General features: G+C 46.3%; 1 protein-coding gene across 2 annotated transcripts in view; it reads right to left on the minus strand.

Annotated features, from left to right (window-relative positions):
- Positions 1 to 4,126: 4,126 nt before the first annotated feature.
- Positions 4,127 to 14,843, minus strand: part of LOC144269648 (tetratricopeptide repeat protein 38-like) — a 37,872-nt gene continuing 27,155 nt past the window's right edge. For both annotated transcript variants that reach the window (XM_077825474.1, XM_077825483.1), the window contains 3 exons: positions 7,971 to 8,130; positions 7,613 to 7,686; positions 4,127 to 5,467 (listed from right to left, as the gene is read on the minus strand). In XM_077825474.1, the coding sequence (XP_077681600.1) occupies positions 5,374 to 5,467; positions 7,613 to 7,686; positions 7,971 to 8,130 (328 nt within the window). In that variant the 3' untranslated portion in view covers positions 4,127 to 5,373. The remainder of the gene's footprint in view (positions 5,468 to 7,612; positions 7,687 to 7,970; positions 8,131 to 14,843) is intronic.

Consider the following 14,843-nt stretch of genomic DNA (forward strand, 5'->3'; position numbering starts at 1 on the left):
AGAAAGATTAAAAATTACTGAAATCTTTCTGTCCTAGATTAGACTCCTAGACTTTAAGCTCAGAAGGGACCATTACAATTGTCTAGTCTGACCTCCTGCACAATGCAGGCCACAGAATCTCACCCACCCGCTCCTGTAACAAACCCCTATGTCTGAGCTACAGAAGTCCTCAAATGATGGTTTAAAGACTTCAAGGTGCAGAGAATCCTCCAGCAAGTGACCCGTGCCCCAGGCTACAAAGGAAGGCGAAAACCCCCCAGGGCCTCTTCCAATCTGCCCTGAAAGAAAATTCCTTCCCGACCCCAAATATGGCGATCAGCTAAACCCTGAGCATGTGGGCAAGTCCAGCCAGACACCCAGGAAAGAATTCTCTGTAGTAACTCAGATCCCACCCCATCATAGGCCATTGGGGGAATTTACTGCTAATTGTCAAAGATCTATTAATTGCCAAAATTAGGGTAGCCCATCATACCATCCCCTCCATAAACCTATCAAGTTTGGTCTTGATGCCAGATATGTCTTTTGACCCCACTGCTCCCCTTGGAAGGCTGTTCCAGAACTTCTCTCCTCTGATGGTGACTAGAAGAGCAAGCTTCTTAATAGTTTGTTTTACCTGCTCAGAGAAGGGTAAGCATTTATTCATAGAAAGCTAAAGTACATAAATACAGGAAATTATCATAATTTTAATTTTTTTGGAGAATATATGGGCCAGATTCTGCCCTCGAGTGCATGAATGGCTTCTGTCATTGTCTCTGACATTGATGCACTCTGATGTTTGGCAAGTCACTTTACCTTCTCTCTTTTTCAGTTTTCCCAGCTTTAAAGTGAGAGTAAGAATAGTCGCTTCTTGGCAATACTCTAAAATCAGATGGAATATTTCATAGAACACTGTAGCAAACTATTTTATATGCTCAGTACCTATCTGTAAAGGAACACCTTCTGTAAAGAACAAAGGCGTTGGAGTATATAGTAACCTATTTCTCAGGGTGAGTTATTGCTGAATAGCATACAGTTCAAGTCCATCCTCTGTGATTCCTTGTTGGAGTAAATAAGAACTGTGCATGCATTTCCCTTCCATGTATTAAATGCTTCTGTGAAAACATGGTCCCACATGTTTCTGCCTGGAATTTCCCTTGGACAAACTAAGGGAACGATTAAGCAATATGTTGCTAGGAAGCTAAACAGAAAATTGTTTAGGAATAAATCATGGTTTTTTTTCCCCCCAGAGTGAAGAGACATTTCTAAATCTTTTAACAGACATTACAAAAGTAACTACAGTCAAGCAATTTATTGGGATAACTAAATGTTTATCCTGCTAGCCCCTTAAATCACTTTGTATGATTTTTCTCTGAACTCTCCAATTTATATCCAACTGATGAGGTGCTCAGAAGGGAACATAGTGTTCCAGCTACAGCCTCCACGGTCAGCTCCTTCCCCTCTTCTTTTACACTTCAAGAGATCTGCCTGTGGATATGCTGCTTTAGATTTTATTTTTTTAAGACTTGGCATAACTATGGCTTTCAGGAATGCTGCCTACCCTAGGCATTCAAAATGTGGCTCAAAATATTCACTTAAGAAAATCAACTACATTAAGAGTGGGATTTTCAAAAGCTCCTAAACAATGGACTTTCCCTGGGGCTTGTGCCCCTAAGTCACCCTGGGGCATCAGGGGCTCCACCTGTGAAGCGTGGGGTGAGAGCCAACAAGCAAGGTAAGTAACGCAGTGTCTACAGGTTCACTGCATTGCCCTAACTACCTCCATCTAAGCCCTATGCCTCTTGTGGAGGCGGAGTTAAGTGGGCGACTTACATTGGTGGGAGATATGTTGTAGTGTAAAAAAACGAGGAGTACTTACGGCACCTTAGAGACTAGACGCTTACAGAGTTAAGTCACTGTAAGCTGCCTTACATCAACCTAACTCTGTAGTGTAGACCAGGCCTCAAAGGTACTGAGGCATTGCTCTGCTCAGTGTTGCAATGCCTAAGCCATCTGGCTTGCTCTCTAGGGGAATCCTCAGCTCTGAGCTATGTACCTAGGCTCCCCACACAATATGTGCATGGGGAGAGTTACAAACCTAGGAAGGAGATCCCCAGAAGCCAGCAAGTGGAGTGCAGAGCCGGGGTGAAATGCCAGGGAGAGGGGTGCAGGCACCTGAATGGCTGACTTGATGCACTTGGCTTATGGGCCAGAGACAGGCAGCTCTCTATGCTTGGGATCCTCAGCCATGAGCCATCTCCTGCAGTTAGGCACTGAAGAGTCATCAGCCAGTTAGGTAGCCATTACTCTAATAGCCAAAATAATCTCTTTCTGTCTCCTGCTCATGCTAGATACCTCTCTCAAGCTTGCCCCATTTCCCTGTGCCTCCCAGGCTGTCTTTTGTGCAGCTGCCATGTCCCTCCCAGCCAAGCTATGGCCTGCATCCAGCCCTGCTGCAGGGACTGACGGGTCTTAGGTGTGGTCATAATATGCCAACAGGATAAGGCCACACTGGCAGAACAGGCATTCTCCTGTCTAGTTTTGAGAATCCTGCTTCAGGCCTGGGCTTGAGCTAGGCCCTCTGAGCTGCACATTAGCTGTGGGATGATGTCAGGGCTTGGGTGGCTTAGAAAATGCCAGTTGGTACCGAGTTAGGTGCCTACAGCATTTGGGAAATTTCAGTAGTGTTTAAATGGTGGACTTCAGCGCCAAAATAGCTTCGAGGATATGAGCCTTTGTTACTTAGGGCTGTATTTTCAAATGGCTTTAGCAGCATAGCTTAATTTAAAAGAAACAACATGTAACTAAAATATTCCTGAAAACACAAACCAGGCTACGGTGGTATCCGGATCAAGGCCTAACAGGCAAAACAAACCTGAAACTGCTCACTGTGTTAGGGTTTATAGACAATGCTTTGAAAAGCTGTTTGGTAGTTTAAAGTTGGGACCACTTGTGTCTTCCCGCTTCCCCCTCTTTTTGCATCTTGTGACCGTTGCCAGGGTAATTTTACGGAAGGAAGAAACACCACCCCCTTGCCTGATATTCCTTGTTAAATAGGTTTCAGTCTCACATCTACTGTCAGAATGTGGTAGCCATCACTCAGCACAGAAAAGGAAGGACTGTTATCAACCTAGTACTTTTGGGGATGACTACAGTACTGTTGGCACAGCTGTTCCCTGAACTAACCATCTCTCTAATGAGCAAATGTCCTTGTTTGTGATAGAAGACTGCCTGTTAGATGGACGCTATTGGTATTTTGTGGAGAGAGAGCAGAAGTTCAGAACTGTAGCCTTGTATAACACTTGGCTGTGGTGGTAGAAGGAATGATGCTTAGTTACAACATAAAATGTAAGCAAACAGCTGGAGAAGTGCTTACATCAGCTATAGTCAAACTGTACAAGTTCAGTGTAGGGTCAACATTCCTCTGAGGCAGATAAAGGTAGTAAGTACCACGCAGTTTCATCTGTATGGGACCTAAAAGAGAGATTCTGTCTGTTCTACAAAAAGTGTAAACATTAATATCCATGCAGCAGGAGGCACAGCTGGGGCCAGTGTACTTGGACAAGTTTTCAATTCCCTGCTGTGTACGCGTTAGTTGCTTCTCTCCACCTCAGCTATGGCTGTACTTCGTTGGTGCTGTCTGCAGTTCAAAGAGCACTTTGGGAATGTTCAGCATAAAAAACTCAAGTATGAATGTGGTAACAGTTCACTCCAATTTGACAAAGAGTAACTATGGATTTATAACACTTAAAAGAAACCACTGCAGACTCATTTTAGGGATAAAGGAGTGGGGTGATGGCAGGGAAGGACAAATGTAAATTATAATCTTCTCTATCTGGCAACAAAAATGCTTAACACCTGTTTAAGGAAAATGGTTCAGGTACCAATTCCGCTTCCGAAAATGAGTCCCAAAATGAAATTTCTTTGAGGAGGGGGAGGAAGGGAGAATAATGTTACTCCCCTTGATGCCTTAAGTCAGATTGTGGTTTCCTTGTACTTGCGGAGTGTAATAGAACAGCTTGACTTCAGCTCTGCTAAAGAAAGATGTACACTAAATAAAACCCAGTATGGAAAATATTCAAAACCTGCACAGTTTCATACATTTGTCACTTTGGTGATGCCTAAGTTCAGGAAAAAAAACAACTAATCATCATCTCCTTAAATTTAATGAAGTTCTTTAGGATTCTATGAGTAATGCCATAAATCACATTACAAATCTAAGAGCAAAATTTATGGCAACGGAGGAGTAAGGTATCAGTTCAACGCTAATCAAAGGAACACAGTTACATATGAAAAAAGATCTATACAATTCTTAATAGATTGCACAAAGATTTTTCTGAGCCTATTCACTGATGTTATATCCTACTAAGGTGGCACAAACTTCTATTAAAAATGCAATAAGAGCATCAAGCAGTAAGACGTTTCAATTAACAACTATGAAACGGTTGACCTGAAAGATCAGTTCATACCTGTATGACTTTAATAGCAAATGATACAAAATTATGCCTTTGAGGAACTTGGAGCCAAATCCTGGAACCAGCAGGCGGGCCAAAAGGACCTAGCTGCATGCTGGGTAGTGTCACTCTGGCATGGCTGTGTTATATGTGTGATAGAAGTCCTCATTCACCTTCCCCCAGACCTTTACTGCCACTCCAGGGCTGAAGCATCCCCTGCAGCTACTGCCACTCCATAGGAGAAGACTGTCAGTGAATTCCTTGGTTCAAATTCCTGCTCTCCTCCCGCACGTCTACATGCGTTAGGAACCTAATGGAGCAGAACTGCATGGAAGCAAAGGGTTGCCAAATACTGCCCCTATTTGCAGCAATGGTTCTGTGGAACAAGGGCTTTCTATGGTCATGGGGGAGTGGCCTAAAAGTTACTTTGGGCCAACACATATTAGTTCACGTTCTACACATTTTGGCACCATTTAGTCCTCCCTAGTACATCCCACATGTCATCTTTTTTCAAAGGCTCTTCACATGACAGCTCGACCCATCCCCTCTCATGTTCGAGAAAAGCAATACCACTGCCTACTTTGGCAGTGCACAACTTTATAATAGCAGTGTTAGCCCGCAACCTGATAAGCATAAGACTGATGCGTTCTCCTGAAAAGCAATGACTCAAGCTTGCTTTAAACAAATGATTGATATCTATTTCATTTGCTACTGTCGCCCTGCTAGGCATAGCGAGGCTATAATTTTCCAAGAATCAGAGGTGTGCCAGAAGCTCAAGCAATGATGCTGAATCACCACAACAAGCTTCCCAAAGCTCAGATATTTAGAAGATCTGATATGGCTGCTGATGCAATGTTTTCCCCATTTTGTTTCTTCTAATGCCATAGAAAGTGACTGATTATAGTGCTAATTATTATTTCCACTGGAACAACAGATTTAAGATTTATCCCATCACATGAACAGCTGATGCCTTCCGAATAAGTCGCTCAGTCAATGGTGAATTTGGTCTCAGCCCATCACGTTCTGTTAGGAGGCATCTGAAGGAGGTAAGGGAGGGGGGACGGGAAAAAAAGAGGCCTTAAATACAGTGCTCAAAAGCATAGCAAGCAGGTTTTTCTGTTTCCTGGTTTAGTAGTCATGTGTCATCTGAAAATAAGGAATTAGCTGCAGCAAATAGGCTGGTTACTGGCACTTTAAGGAGTTATTCAAGGAAAATCAGTGTAGAAAACAGCACAGCTATGTTTTTAAATGCCCGTATCATATGCTTTGACCACAATGCAGGACACAGACTAAGAGGGTGACCTTCTCTTTCCCATTTCTAACCCTCCAACTAATTGTTCCCCATTTTCACCGCCAAGTGGCACTGAAAATAGCAAAGCATAAGAGGTTGTGCTAAATAATCTCGCTCTCTTCCCGTCAAGATCCTAAAAGCTCCCTTGTTGTAGCTCACCTTCTACCACTAACCATCCGCTCGTGCTCTGATGCCTCACCTCATAATCCTTAACCATAACAAACATTTGAAATAAGATGTCTCACACATAGACTACCCGCTCACATCACTTTTGATGTTCCACCCCCAACTAATACCTGCATGTTGTCTAGTTTTGATCATAAGGAGTTTCTGACAGGGAGATATAAGAAGAAAATGAATAAAATGAGCAAGAATCTCTTCATACCTGGGAGGGAGGCTGGAATGATTTTCATTACTTAGAAGCTAGGGGTCTGATTCGCCACTCATTTACATTTGTGTTAATCAGGACTAACCACAGTGAAGTCAGTATAGCTACTCTTACACTAGTCTGACACCAGAGAATCTGGTCTTAAGGCTGCAATTCTTTCAGCTGGCCTGCACAGGTAGCCACCTTCAATAGACTTAGATATTGGCACAGGAGTCTGCTACTTTGAGCAGCTCTTGTGATTTCTACTAAAACCAGACTGCACAACGAAGAGCTGATGTATGGCTCGACAATAAGTAGGTTTGGCAGCATTCCATTTTAAACTGATAACTGTCGGCCATTTTAACTGATAACTGTCGGCAAATGTCGATTTCAGCTGACACACTGAAATTGGGCGTGTGGGGGAGGAAGAATCAATTGGTAACAGTTGGTGCCTGCAGGGATCAGGTGCCACCGGCCCAGTGGCAGTGCAGGTAGGCCTCTGTAGCTCTGCTGTCATGGGAGTGAGGGAGCGGGTCCAGGACAGTGCGGTTGCATAGGGCTGCCTCAGGGTCAGTGAACCCAATCCCTGCAGGCACAAAGTGTCGGGGGAGGCAACTATCCTGGCAGGGCCAACTATCCCCAGCCAGGACTGTGAGGAGAACTAGGAGCCCCTGGCCATGGGTGAGCCACTCCACTGCTGAGTAGCTCCTGCTAAAATGCAGGGAGTCCTTTGCGGCCCCTTGTCACATCTGCTCTGCCCTGCCAGGATGGCAGCCTTGCCCACACTTTAAGCTTGCAGGGATCGGGTGTCACTGGTCCTGTGGCCATGCAGGGAGCCCTCTGAAGCTCCACTCTCATGGGCGTGAGGGAGTGGGGCTGTGAGAGTGGAGCAGCAGAAGGCTCCCTGCATGTATGTGGGGCCAGTAACAGACTCAGTCAAACCTCTGCAGACAGAAGGTGTTGGGGAGGCTGTGGTCGTGCTGGCCCAGTGAAGGGAGGTCACCCCACTACTGAACAGCTCCTGCCCGGGGACAGCTCCCACACTCCTGACCGGTGACTGAGTGCAATGGTGGCACCTGATCCCCGCAGGCACAAAGTGTGGAAAAAGCTGCAGTCCTGGCTCAGTGGAGCAGAAACCCTCCAGTCTGGACTCGGAGGAGGAGGAGACCGGCCTCTTGCTGAATAGCTCTGTGCCCAGCCAGGAGCCACTCAGCAGCAGGGCAGCCTCCTCCTCCTCGCACCCTGATCCCAACCTTCACCAGTCTCTTGTAGCTGAACTACTGACTGCCAACATTGACCAGCCCAGTTTGTAGCAGCTGAACAAAGTTAATATTTGACAATTGCTGCAGATTGTGCCCTAAAAGATTAAATGTAATATTATATAGCTTTAGTTTTGCTAGCATATAATTTTACTTACAATTTACAATGTTTAAAAACATTGACAATTTCTGCTTTCATAAATACTATTTCTATTGATACATATCATGGAATCCAGAAGTCCTTATTTTAGCAAGTGGTACTCACCTGGCCAGGTTCTGATGGGCTTTTGATTTGCAATTTAAAGCAGCATGGATCAATAGCTGGTTGAAAACATCCCTCTGACAAGAGAAGTCACAAAAATGAACGTAAGTTAATATTTAGTAATAAATGCTGCAAGTAACAATTGCTCGGTTTCTGGGAGTTGGGTAAACCCATCCAGAAGGGATCTACTTCTACCAACAACATTAAGCAGCTGACACACAGTACTTTTTATTTGTAAATTTGTCTCAATTATCACAAATTTAGAAAGGGAAAACAAAAAGGGAAGCGTAACAGATGCTACCGAAAGACAAACAAACCCTACCCAAATGCAGTTAAATAAAATAATCTTCAACCCCTTTACCTGAGCATTGCTGCCTCCTATCTGTAAGAGCTGGTAGCGAATTGGATAAAGTAATTCTACTGTCTTGTCATAATTTCCATTGTCAAACTCTACCAAAGCCTGGCAAAGCGGCAACCCCAATTTCGGAGCCAGACCTAGCTCGTGGTCTTCACCGGGTGCTCTGCAGAACAGGAAAGAAGTTAACTGCCAATGAGCAGAAGGTCAGGCTGCAGCACTTGTACTCCTTTTCGTGCTGTTCTGTCACCTCCTGCAGCGTGATACTGTCGGCGCAAATTAGTTTCACTGAGTTTAAGGAACAGTGCTACACAGAACCAAATCAAACCCACACCCTGTACATTTTGCTCAATAAATGTAGTGCTTACTTACTCTACAGTGACTGTGTTCTTAGAGATGTTTTATCCCTACAGATGGGGCTCTGCAGGATGCGCATGTACTTGTGCACGCTCAGAGACTACAAAGTAGTTTGCAGGCCTGCACAGAGCTGTACCTTGTGCTTGAATGAGGGCATATAAGGAGGTGCCAGTTGGCTGCCACTCAGTTCCTTCTTGACCATGAAGCCGGAAGGTGGAGCACTCATTCGGACAAAACATCTCTAAGAACTCCAGTTACTGTAAGGTAAGTAACAGCTTCTTCTTTGAGTATATGTCCTGGTGGGGGCTCCAGGCTTGAAAACTCCCAGACAGTGACTCAAGTCCAGTGCAGTTTGTAGGACTGCATCACCAAAGGTGGGGTCATCTTTGGCAGAGGTCAGAGGGCATAATGCTTGGCAAAAGCGTGGACAGGAGACCGAAGAGCAGTCCTGCGGATTTCTGCTACGGGCCCATCCTCCGGGAGGGGACTGAGCACCAGTGGTATGTGCTGTTACTCGGGGAGGAGGCTGCACAGCAGCATTCTCATAGCAGGGCAAGATGCAATCCAACACCCCACTTAGACAGCTTTCGGGTAGAAATTGGTTTGACCTGTCTTCATTTCTACGAATGACACAAATAAGCTGGGAGAGGCCCAAAGGTTTTAGTCCTGGCTAGATATAAGGCAAAGGCTCATTTGGTGTCCAAGGAATGAAGGCTTGATTCCTCCAGGGAGGCATATGGTTTTGGGCAGAACACTGACAAGGGAAGTGCCCGGTTAACATTCCATTCAAAGGACACCCTTGGGAGAAAGTGAGGGGGGCATTGTATGAGCCTCTGTCAGGGTACATCTGGCCCACGTCCATCCAGGTCTTCTCAGTCTTTGCCCACCCTATCGCAGCCAGATTCCTGAAGGGTCTACACAACATGTTTGCTCCCATTTGACACCCAGTCCCACAGCGGATCCTCAGCCTGGTTCTAAATGCCCTAAGGAGAGCCCTCTTTGAGCCAACGGCTGTCTATCCACCTCTCCCTCAAAACTTCATTCCTAATTGCCAGCACCGCAGCAAGATGAATGGGGGAGCTGGGAGCGTTGATGGCTGACCTACCATTATGTTGGATCATATTAAAGAAGTTCTGTATTAAAATCACACATGAGTTTGATTCCCCATAGTTTAAATTCCAGTGTATTACTAATTAAGAGGTCTCTTGGTTTTTGGTACTGTTTCTCTCCCTCTGTGTGTGAAACTTGCAAGCTGCTAATTGCGTTAGTACATTCTAAGACAGAGTCTGTTCTCAAAGCAATTCACACAGAGATAGACTCAAAGCAATACTCTGTAACAACAGAAACAGCACCCAGAGACTCCCCGCCCTTTTGTTGTATTAACAATTGTGATTAAAATAGAGATAGAGGATGTATGTGGATAGATGCTTGGTGTAGATAATAACTGAATAATCAGGGAGGTTCCAGCCTAAGAATCCAGTGTCCATCAGCTGAAGAAGCCGTCAAGTGGAAATAACCAGAGGACCCCCAGAGGGCAGACTGGAATCCACCCAACAGCCTCAAGAATGGGAGAACCAAAGAACAAGATAACATCTAGCAGCACGGAGCCCTCAGGAATGTGCTATCTGCCGATTGATTCAGCAACAGCATGATGAAGCAATTCCCATAGACTGGCATAGGAAGAAATTCCAATAAAAATAGACTCTAGAAAGTGAGAACTTTGGGGTCTGATTCTGCAAACCAACTTCCAGGAGCATCAGATGAGCATCTGACAAGGCCCTGCTCCCTCCTCATGTCCAGGCCACCTGGCCAGTGGCTTGGCATGAGCAACTCTGAGGCTGGTAACTATGATAACATAGTTACCTGTGTGTGTGTGTTTGTAGGAATGAATGAGTGAATACATATGAGATTGAATGGAATGTTATAGCTATAACTAACTGCTTACTATGATTCTTTCTGTATTCACAATAAATGTGGTATTTTGCCTTTTTCCCTTTAATAAGATCCTGATGGTTTTTATTTTATTGGTATACCAATACATCACCTTTTATAAGGACAGAGTTATACAAGGCACAGAGATTGGAATAGTGTTAATGCCCTGGCCATTGCTGCGTGAGCCTCTTGGGCAACCGGCCTCTGAGAAGCCAGTTGTCCAAGTATGGGAATACCCATATACCCCAGTGGCAGAGGCAAGTGGCTGCCCCTGAAAGAATCTTTGTGAACACCCTCAGGGCTGTGGACAGACCAAAAGAGAGAACTCAATATTGACAGTGATATGTCCCTATTACAAAACACAGAAAGTGCTTGTGTGAGGGGTGGATGGCTACATGAAAATAGGTGTCCTGTAGGTTGAGGGCAATGAGCCAGTCTCCTGGATCTAAGGCTGGGATTATGGCAGAGGTGGGCAAACTATGGCCTGCGGGACCCTCCTGCCCGGCCCCTGAGCTCCCACCTCTGGCCCCTCCCCTGCTGTTCCCCCTCCCCCGCAGCCTTAGTGCGCCGTGCCGCCGGCACAACGCTCTGGGCGGCCAGGCAGGGCAGTTGCAGAGCCACGGCCTGACCCGGTGCTCTGGGTGGCACGGCTGTAGTGCCGCCAGCCACCGGTGCTCCAGGCAGCACGGTAAGGGGGCCGGGGAGGTTGGATAGAGGGCAGGGGAGTTGGGGGGCTGTGGTCAGGGGTGTGGATAGGGGTCAGGGAGGTCAGAGGGCGGGGAACGGGGGGGGGTTGGATGGGGCAGTAGCGGGCAGTCAGGGGTGGAGGGTCGGGGTGGTCAGGGGACAGGGAGCAGGGGGTGGTGAATGGGGCAGGAGTCCCGGGGGGCTGTCAGGGGACAGTGGGGGTTGGATGGGGCAGGAGTCCTAGGGGAGCTGTCAGGGGGAGGCGGAGGCTGGGCCATGCCTGGCTGTTTGGGGAGACACAGCCTCCCATAACTGGCCCTCCATACAATTTTGGAAACCCGATGTGGCCTTCAGGCCAAAAAGTTTGCCCGCCCCTGGATTATTGTAACTAGTATCAGCATTCTCAAGTGTTGTGCTAGGACACAGCTGTTCAAGTTTCTGAGGTCAAGAATTGGTCTCCATACTATGTCTTTCTTGGGAACAAGGAAGTAACAGGAATAGAACCTCCTTCCAGTGAACTCTACTGAAACTGGGTCTATTGCTCCCAGGAGGAGAAGAGAATGAACCTCTTATTTCAGGACTTCCTCATGAGAAGCATCCCTGAAGGGGATGGGGATGGAGGAGTGGAATGGAAGTGGATAGAGTAACCTACTTTGACAACCTCCAATATCCACTTGTCTGAGGTGAGCGATTCCCAGGCTGGTAAGTAGAGGGACAGTCGATCTCCAAAAGGCAGTGTAGTCACACAACAACTGATCCGATGGAGTGGGCTGCTTGATGCCTTCAACTGAGGTGTCAAAAGTGCCTTTTATAGGTTGAGTAGAAGTACGGGTGCAGCCCCTGTTTTTGTGGTTTCAGCTGTCTGCAGAAGCGCTCCTGAGGCTGAGGGAAAGTGTGCTGATGGTACTGGAATGATCTCTATCTCTGAGCAGTTTGGGATCTACTAAAGTGCCTTTTAGTCACAGGCACATAAATCCCTAGTGACCGCAACGTTGCTCTTGAATCTGTGTGTATATGGAGGGAAGAGTCTGAGTGTTCACTGAAACACTTAGGCCCTTTAAACAGCAGCTCTTCCATGTTATTCTGTACTTCTCTCAGAGGACCCGAGGTCTGGAGACAGGATGCTCTTCTCATGATCACCACAATGGCCCTGGAGGCTGTCTCAGCAGCAGTAGAGCAGCTGGCAGGAAGGCTTTTGCAACCAACATGCTACAGTGATGAGAGATAAACTGAATATTTCTGGTCTTGTCACAAGTGCTCAATGAAGTGTATAAACTTGGAGTATGTGTTAAAGTTGTGTTTTGCCACTCAAGCTTGGTAGTTGGCAATACAAAATTGGAGAGCAGCTGCTGGGTAGCTCTTCCCTCCCTGCAAATCCAGCCGCTTGGATTTCTTGTCGTATGGAAAAGGCCTAGAGAAAGATTCATTGCTTTTCTCATTGGCTGCGTTGACTACCAGGGAATTGGGGCTGGGGTGGGAGTAGTACTCCATTCTTTCCTGTGGAATGTAGTTTGAGGTGACGTGCAAGTGGGACGCCAGCAATCACTTCCTCCCTGGGGGCAGCTTCATTGGAAATTCATCCACAGTGACCGGCTCAACTGCGTCCCACTGAACGGAGCCATCCACCTCAGGAATTGGGACAAGCGATGCAGGAAGTGCAACTATGCCAACGAGACGCTAACCCACATCTTTTGTAGCTGCAAGCCCCATTCCAGAGCCTGGCACCTGCACCACAACGCCATCCAAGATTGCCTAGTCAGAGCCATCCTGCCACCCATGGAGAAGGTGGCCGTGAACTCTGCTATCCCCAGAACGGACAGCCAACTGTGACTGGATATCATCATCACCAGCAAGGACCAAAAAAAGATCATTATGGTGGACACCGCGGTTCCCTTTGAGAACAGGACCCCGAGCTTGAAAGGTGGAGAAATATGTCCTTCTAGCCGACACCTTGAGAGCTAGGGGCTACGTTCAAACTCACACACTGTCATCAGAGCCCTGAGTGTATGGGACCCAAACAACGAGTGAGTGTTGAGAAAATACAGAATTGATCAACGCTATGCTCAGCTGATGTGGCAACTCATGGTGTCAGATGCCATCAGGTAGTCAAGGGACATCGATCTAGAACACATCACCGGACATTGGCAATACTGGGAGAGATGAGCTGGAGTGCCGATGAGAAGCGCAGTTCAGAAAGTAACTGAAATACTTCCCTGTTGGATTGTATTTTCTAACAGACAACCTATCCTAAATCTCAATTTAGGACAATCTTCACTTATTGATATAGTATTTGCTTTCCACAACCAGCTCTCTGTATAACTTTTCATGAGTGATGTACCCAAACATTTGGATGGTAATATTTAGTATTTGGATGCTATTTGTATTGTTAAATTTATTAATCTTATTTGTGTTATTGCTGATTATGTACTATATGTATTGTACTACTTTTAAACCAACCCTTGTACTTTTGGATCATCTAAGCACTATACCCAGATGTACAGACACTCTTCTCTTAACCTGTGTATTACATAATTTTAGCATTAGTTTTAATAAAATTTCTTATCTGCCCATTTACACCTTAATAGGAATATGGCAGGTGTTTGCCATAGGGTGTATGCAGGGTGATAACAATGCCTCATTGATGGGTAACTTATAATTCAGGATGTCCACCAAGGAATGTTTCAACTGATGCACTTCCTCAAATGGGATTTGAAGAGAATCCACTAGCCTCTTCATGGAGTCCCAAAAGGCTTTGAAATCACCAGTTTAGGACGGCTGTGGTGGCATTACTGCCTCATCCAGAGATGACCTTACAGAGGGAGGTGAGATGTCCTTGACCTGAAACTCTTCTCTTCCTGTATATCATAGAATATCAGTGTTGGAAGGGACCTCAGGAGGTCATCTAGTCCAACCCCCTGCTCAAAGCAGGACCAATCCCCAATTTTTGCCCCAGATCCCTAAATGGCCCCCTCAAGGATTGAACTCACAATCCTGGGTTTAGCAGGCCAATGCACAAACCACTGAGCTATCCCTCCCCCGCAATAAGTGCGCAGTACTGTGATGTGCAGTACCAGAGGACAGTCTGCAGGTACAATACCAATGACTTTTTCTCACGTATTCAATAGCACTGGTCACTGTAGGGATCCTCTGAGTCACAGCGACCCCAGGGGGGAGGGAGATAAGGGAAGAGGCCCCCAATGAAAACCATAGTCACTGAGCCTATGGTATTTGGTAGTACCCTACGATCCTCTTAATGAAAGGGACTCATGGGAGTAGAATAGTACGGTACCAAGATAACATCCTGTACCGAGATCTGAGTACAACCAATCCTTCCCTGAATTAAAAGGGGGGTGGCTCTTTAACCAGGCTGGAGACTTAAACAACTCTCAACTTGCAGCTGTCAGGGTGGTACTGGAGAGGTGTCTCTAATAAATCAGCTCAGTATTGAAGATTCAGGCTCTTCAGAGATCATGCAATCCTCTGAAGAAAGGAACCTGGAAGGAGGTTGAGGTCTCAGTCTCTGATAGCCTTCAGACAAAGTGTGTGTCGGTACCAGAGGTGGAAATGCCGACTGGTGAGACAGAGGCTATTGCAGGACGGAGGTGGTTGTAGAGTCATCTCCCACCTCAGATGTACACTGAGCTGCCGGTGCATGGATGATACCTTGCAGTGCTGCTAAACACACAGGGCTGTCAGGTGGTGCCACCATGGTGGTTACTCTGGTGGTAGGTATGTTGTCCAAGTGGGGCTTCTTCCACAGTACCAATCCCTCCGTTCTGGACTCAGTCAGTGCCTCTACTGTACCCTTAGAGTGACAAGAGGTCTCCCAAGAGCAGGTTTTATGGTTTATACCTCTCCAGGCAGGGAAAAGGAGTATGTTTCTTCTTTAGAGTTTTATTCTCT

The sequence above is a fragment of the Eretmochelys imbricata genome, chromosome 1 (assembly GCF_965152235.1).
Source record: "Eretmochelys imbricata isolate rEreImb1 chromosome 1, rEreImb1.hap1, whole genome shotgun sequence".
In the NCBI taxonomy this organism is placed as follows: Eukaryota; Metazoa; Chordata; order Testudines; family Cheloniidae; genus Eretmochelys; species Eretmochelys imbricata.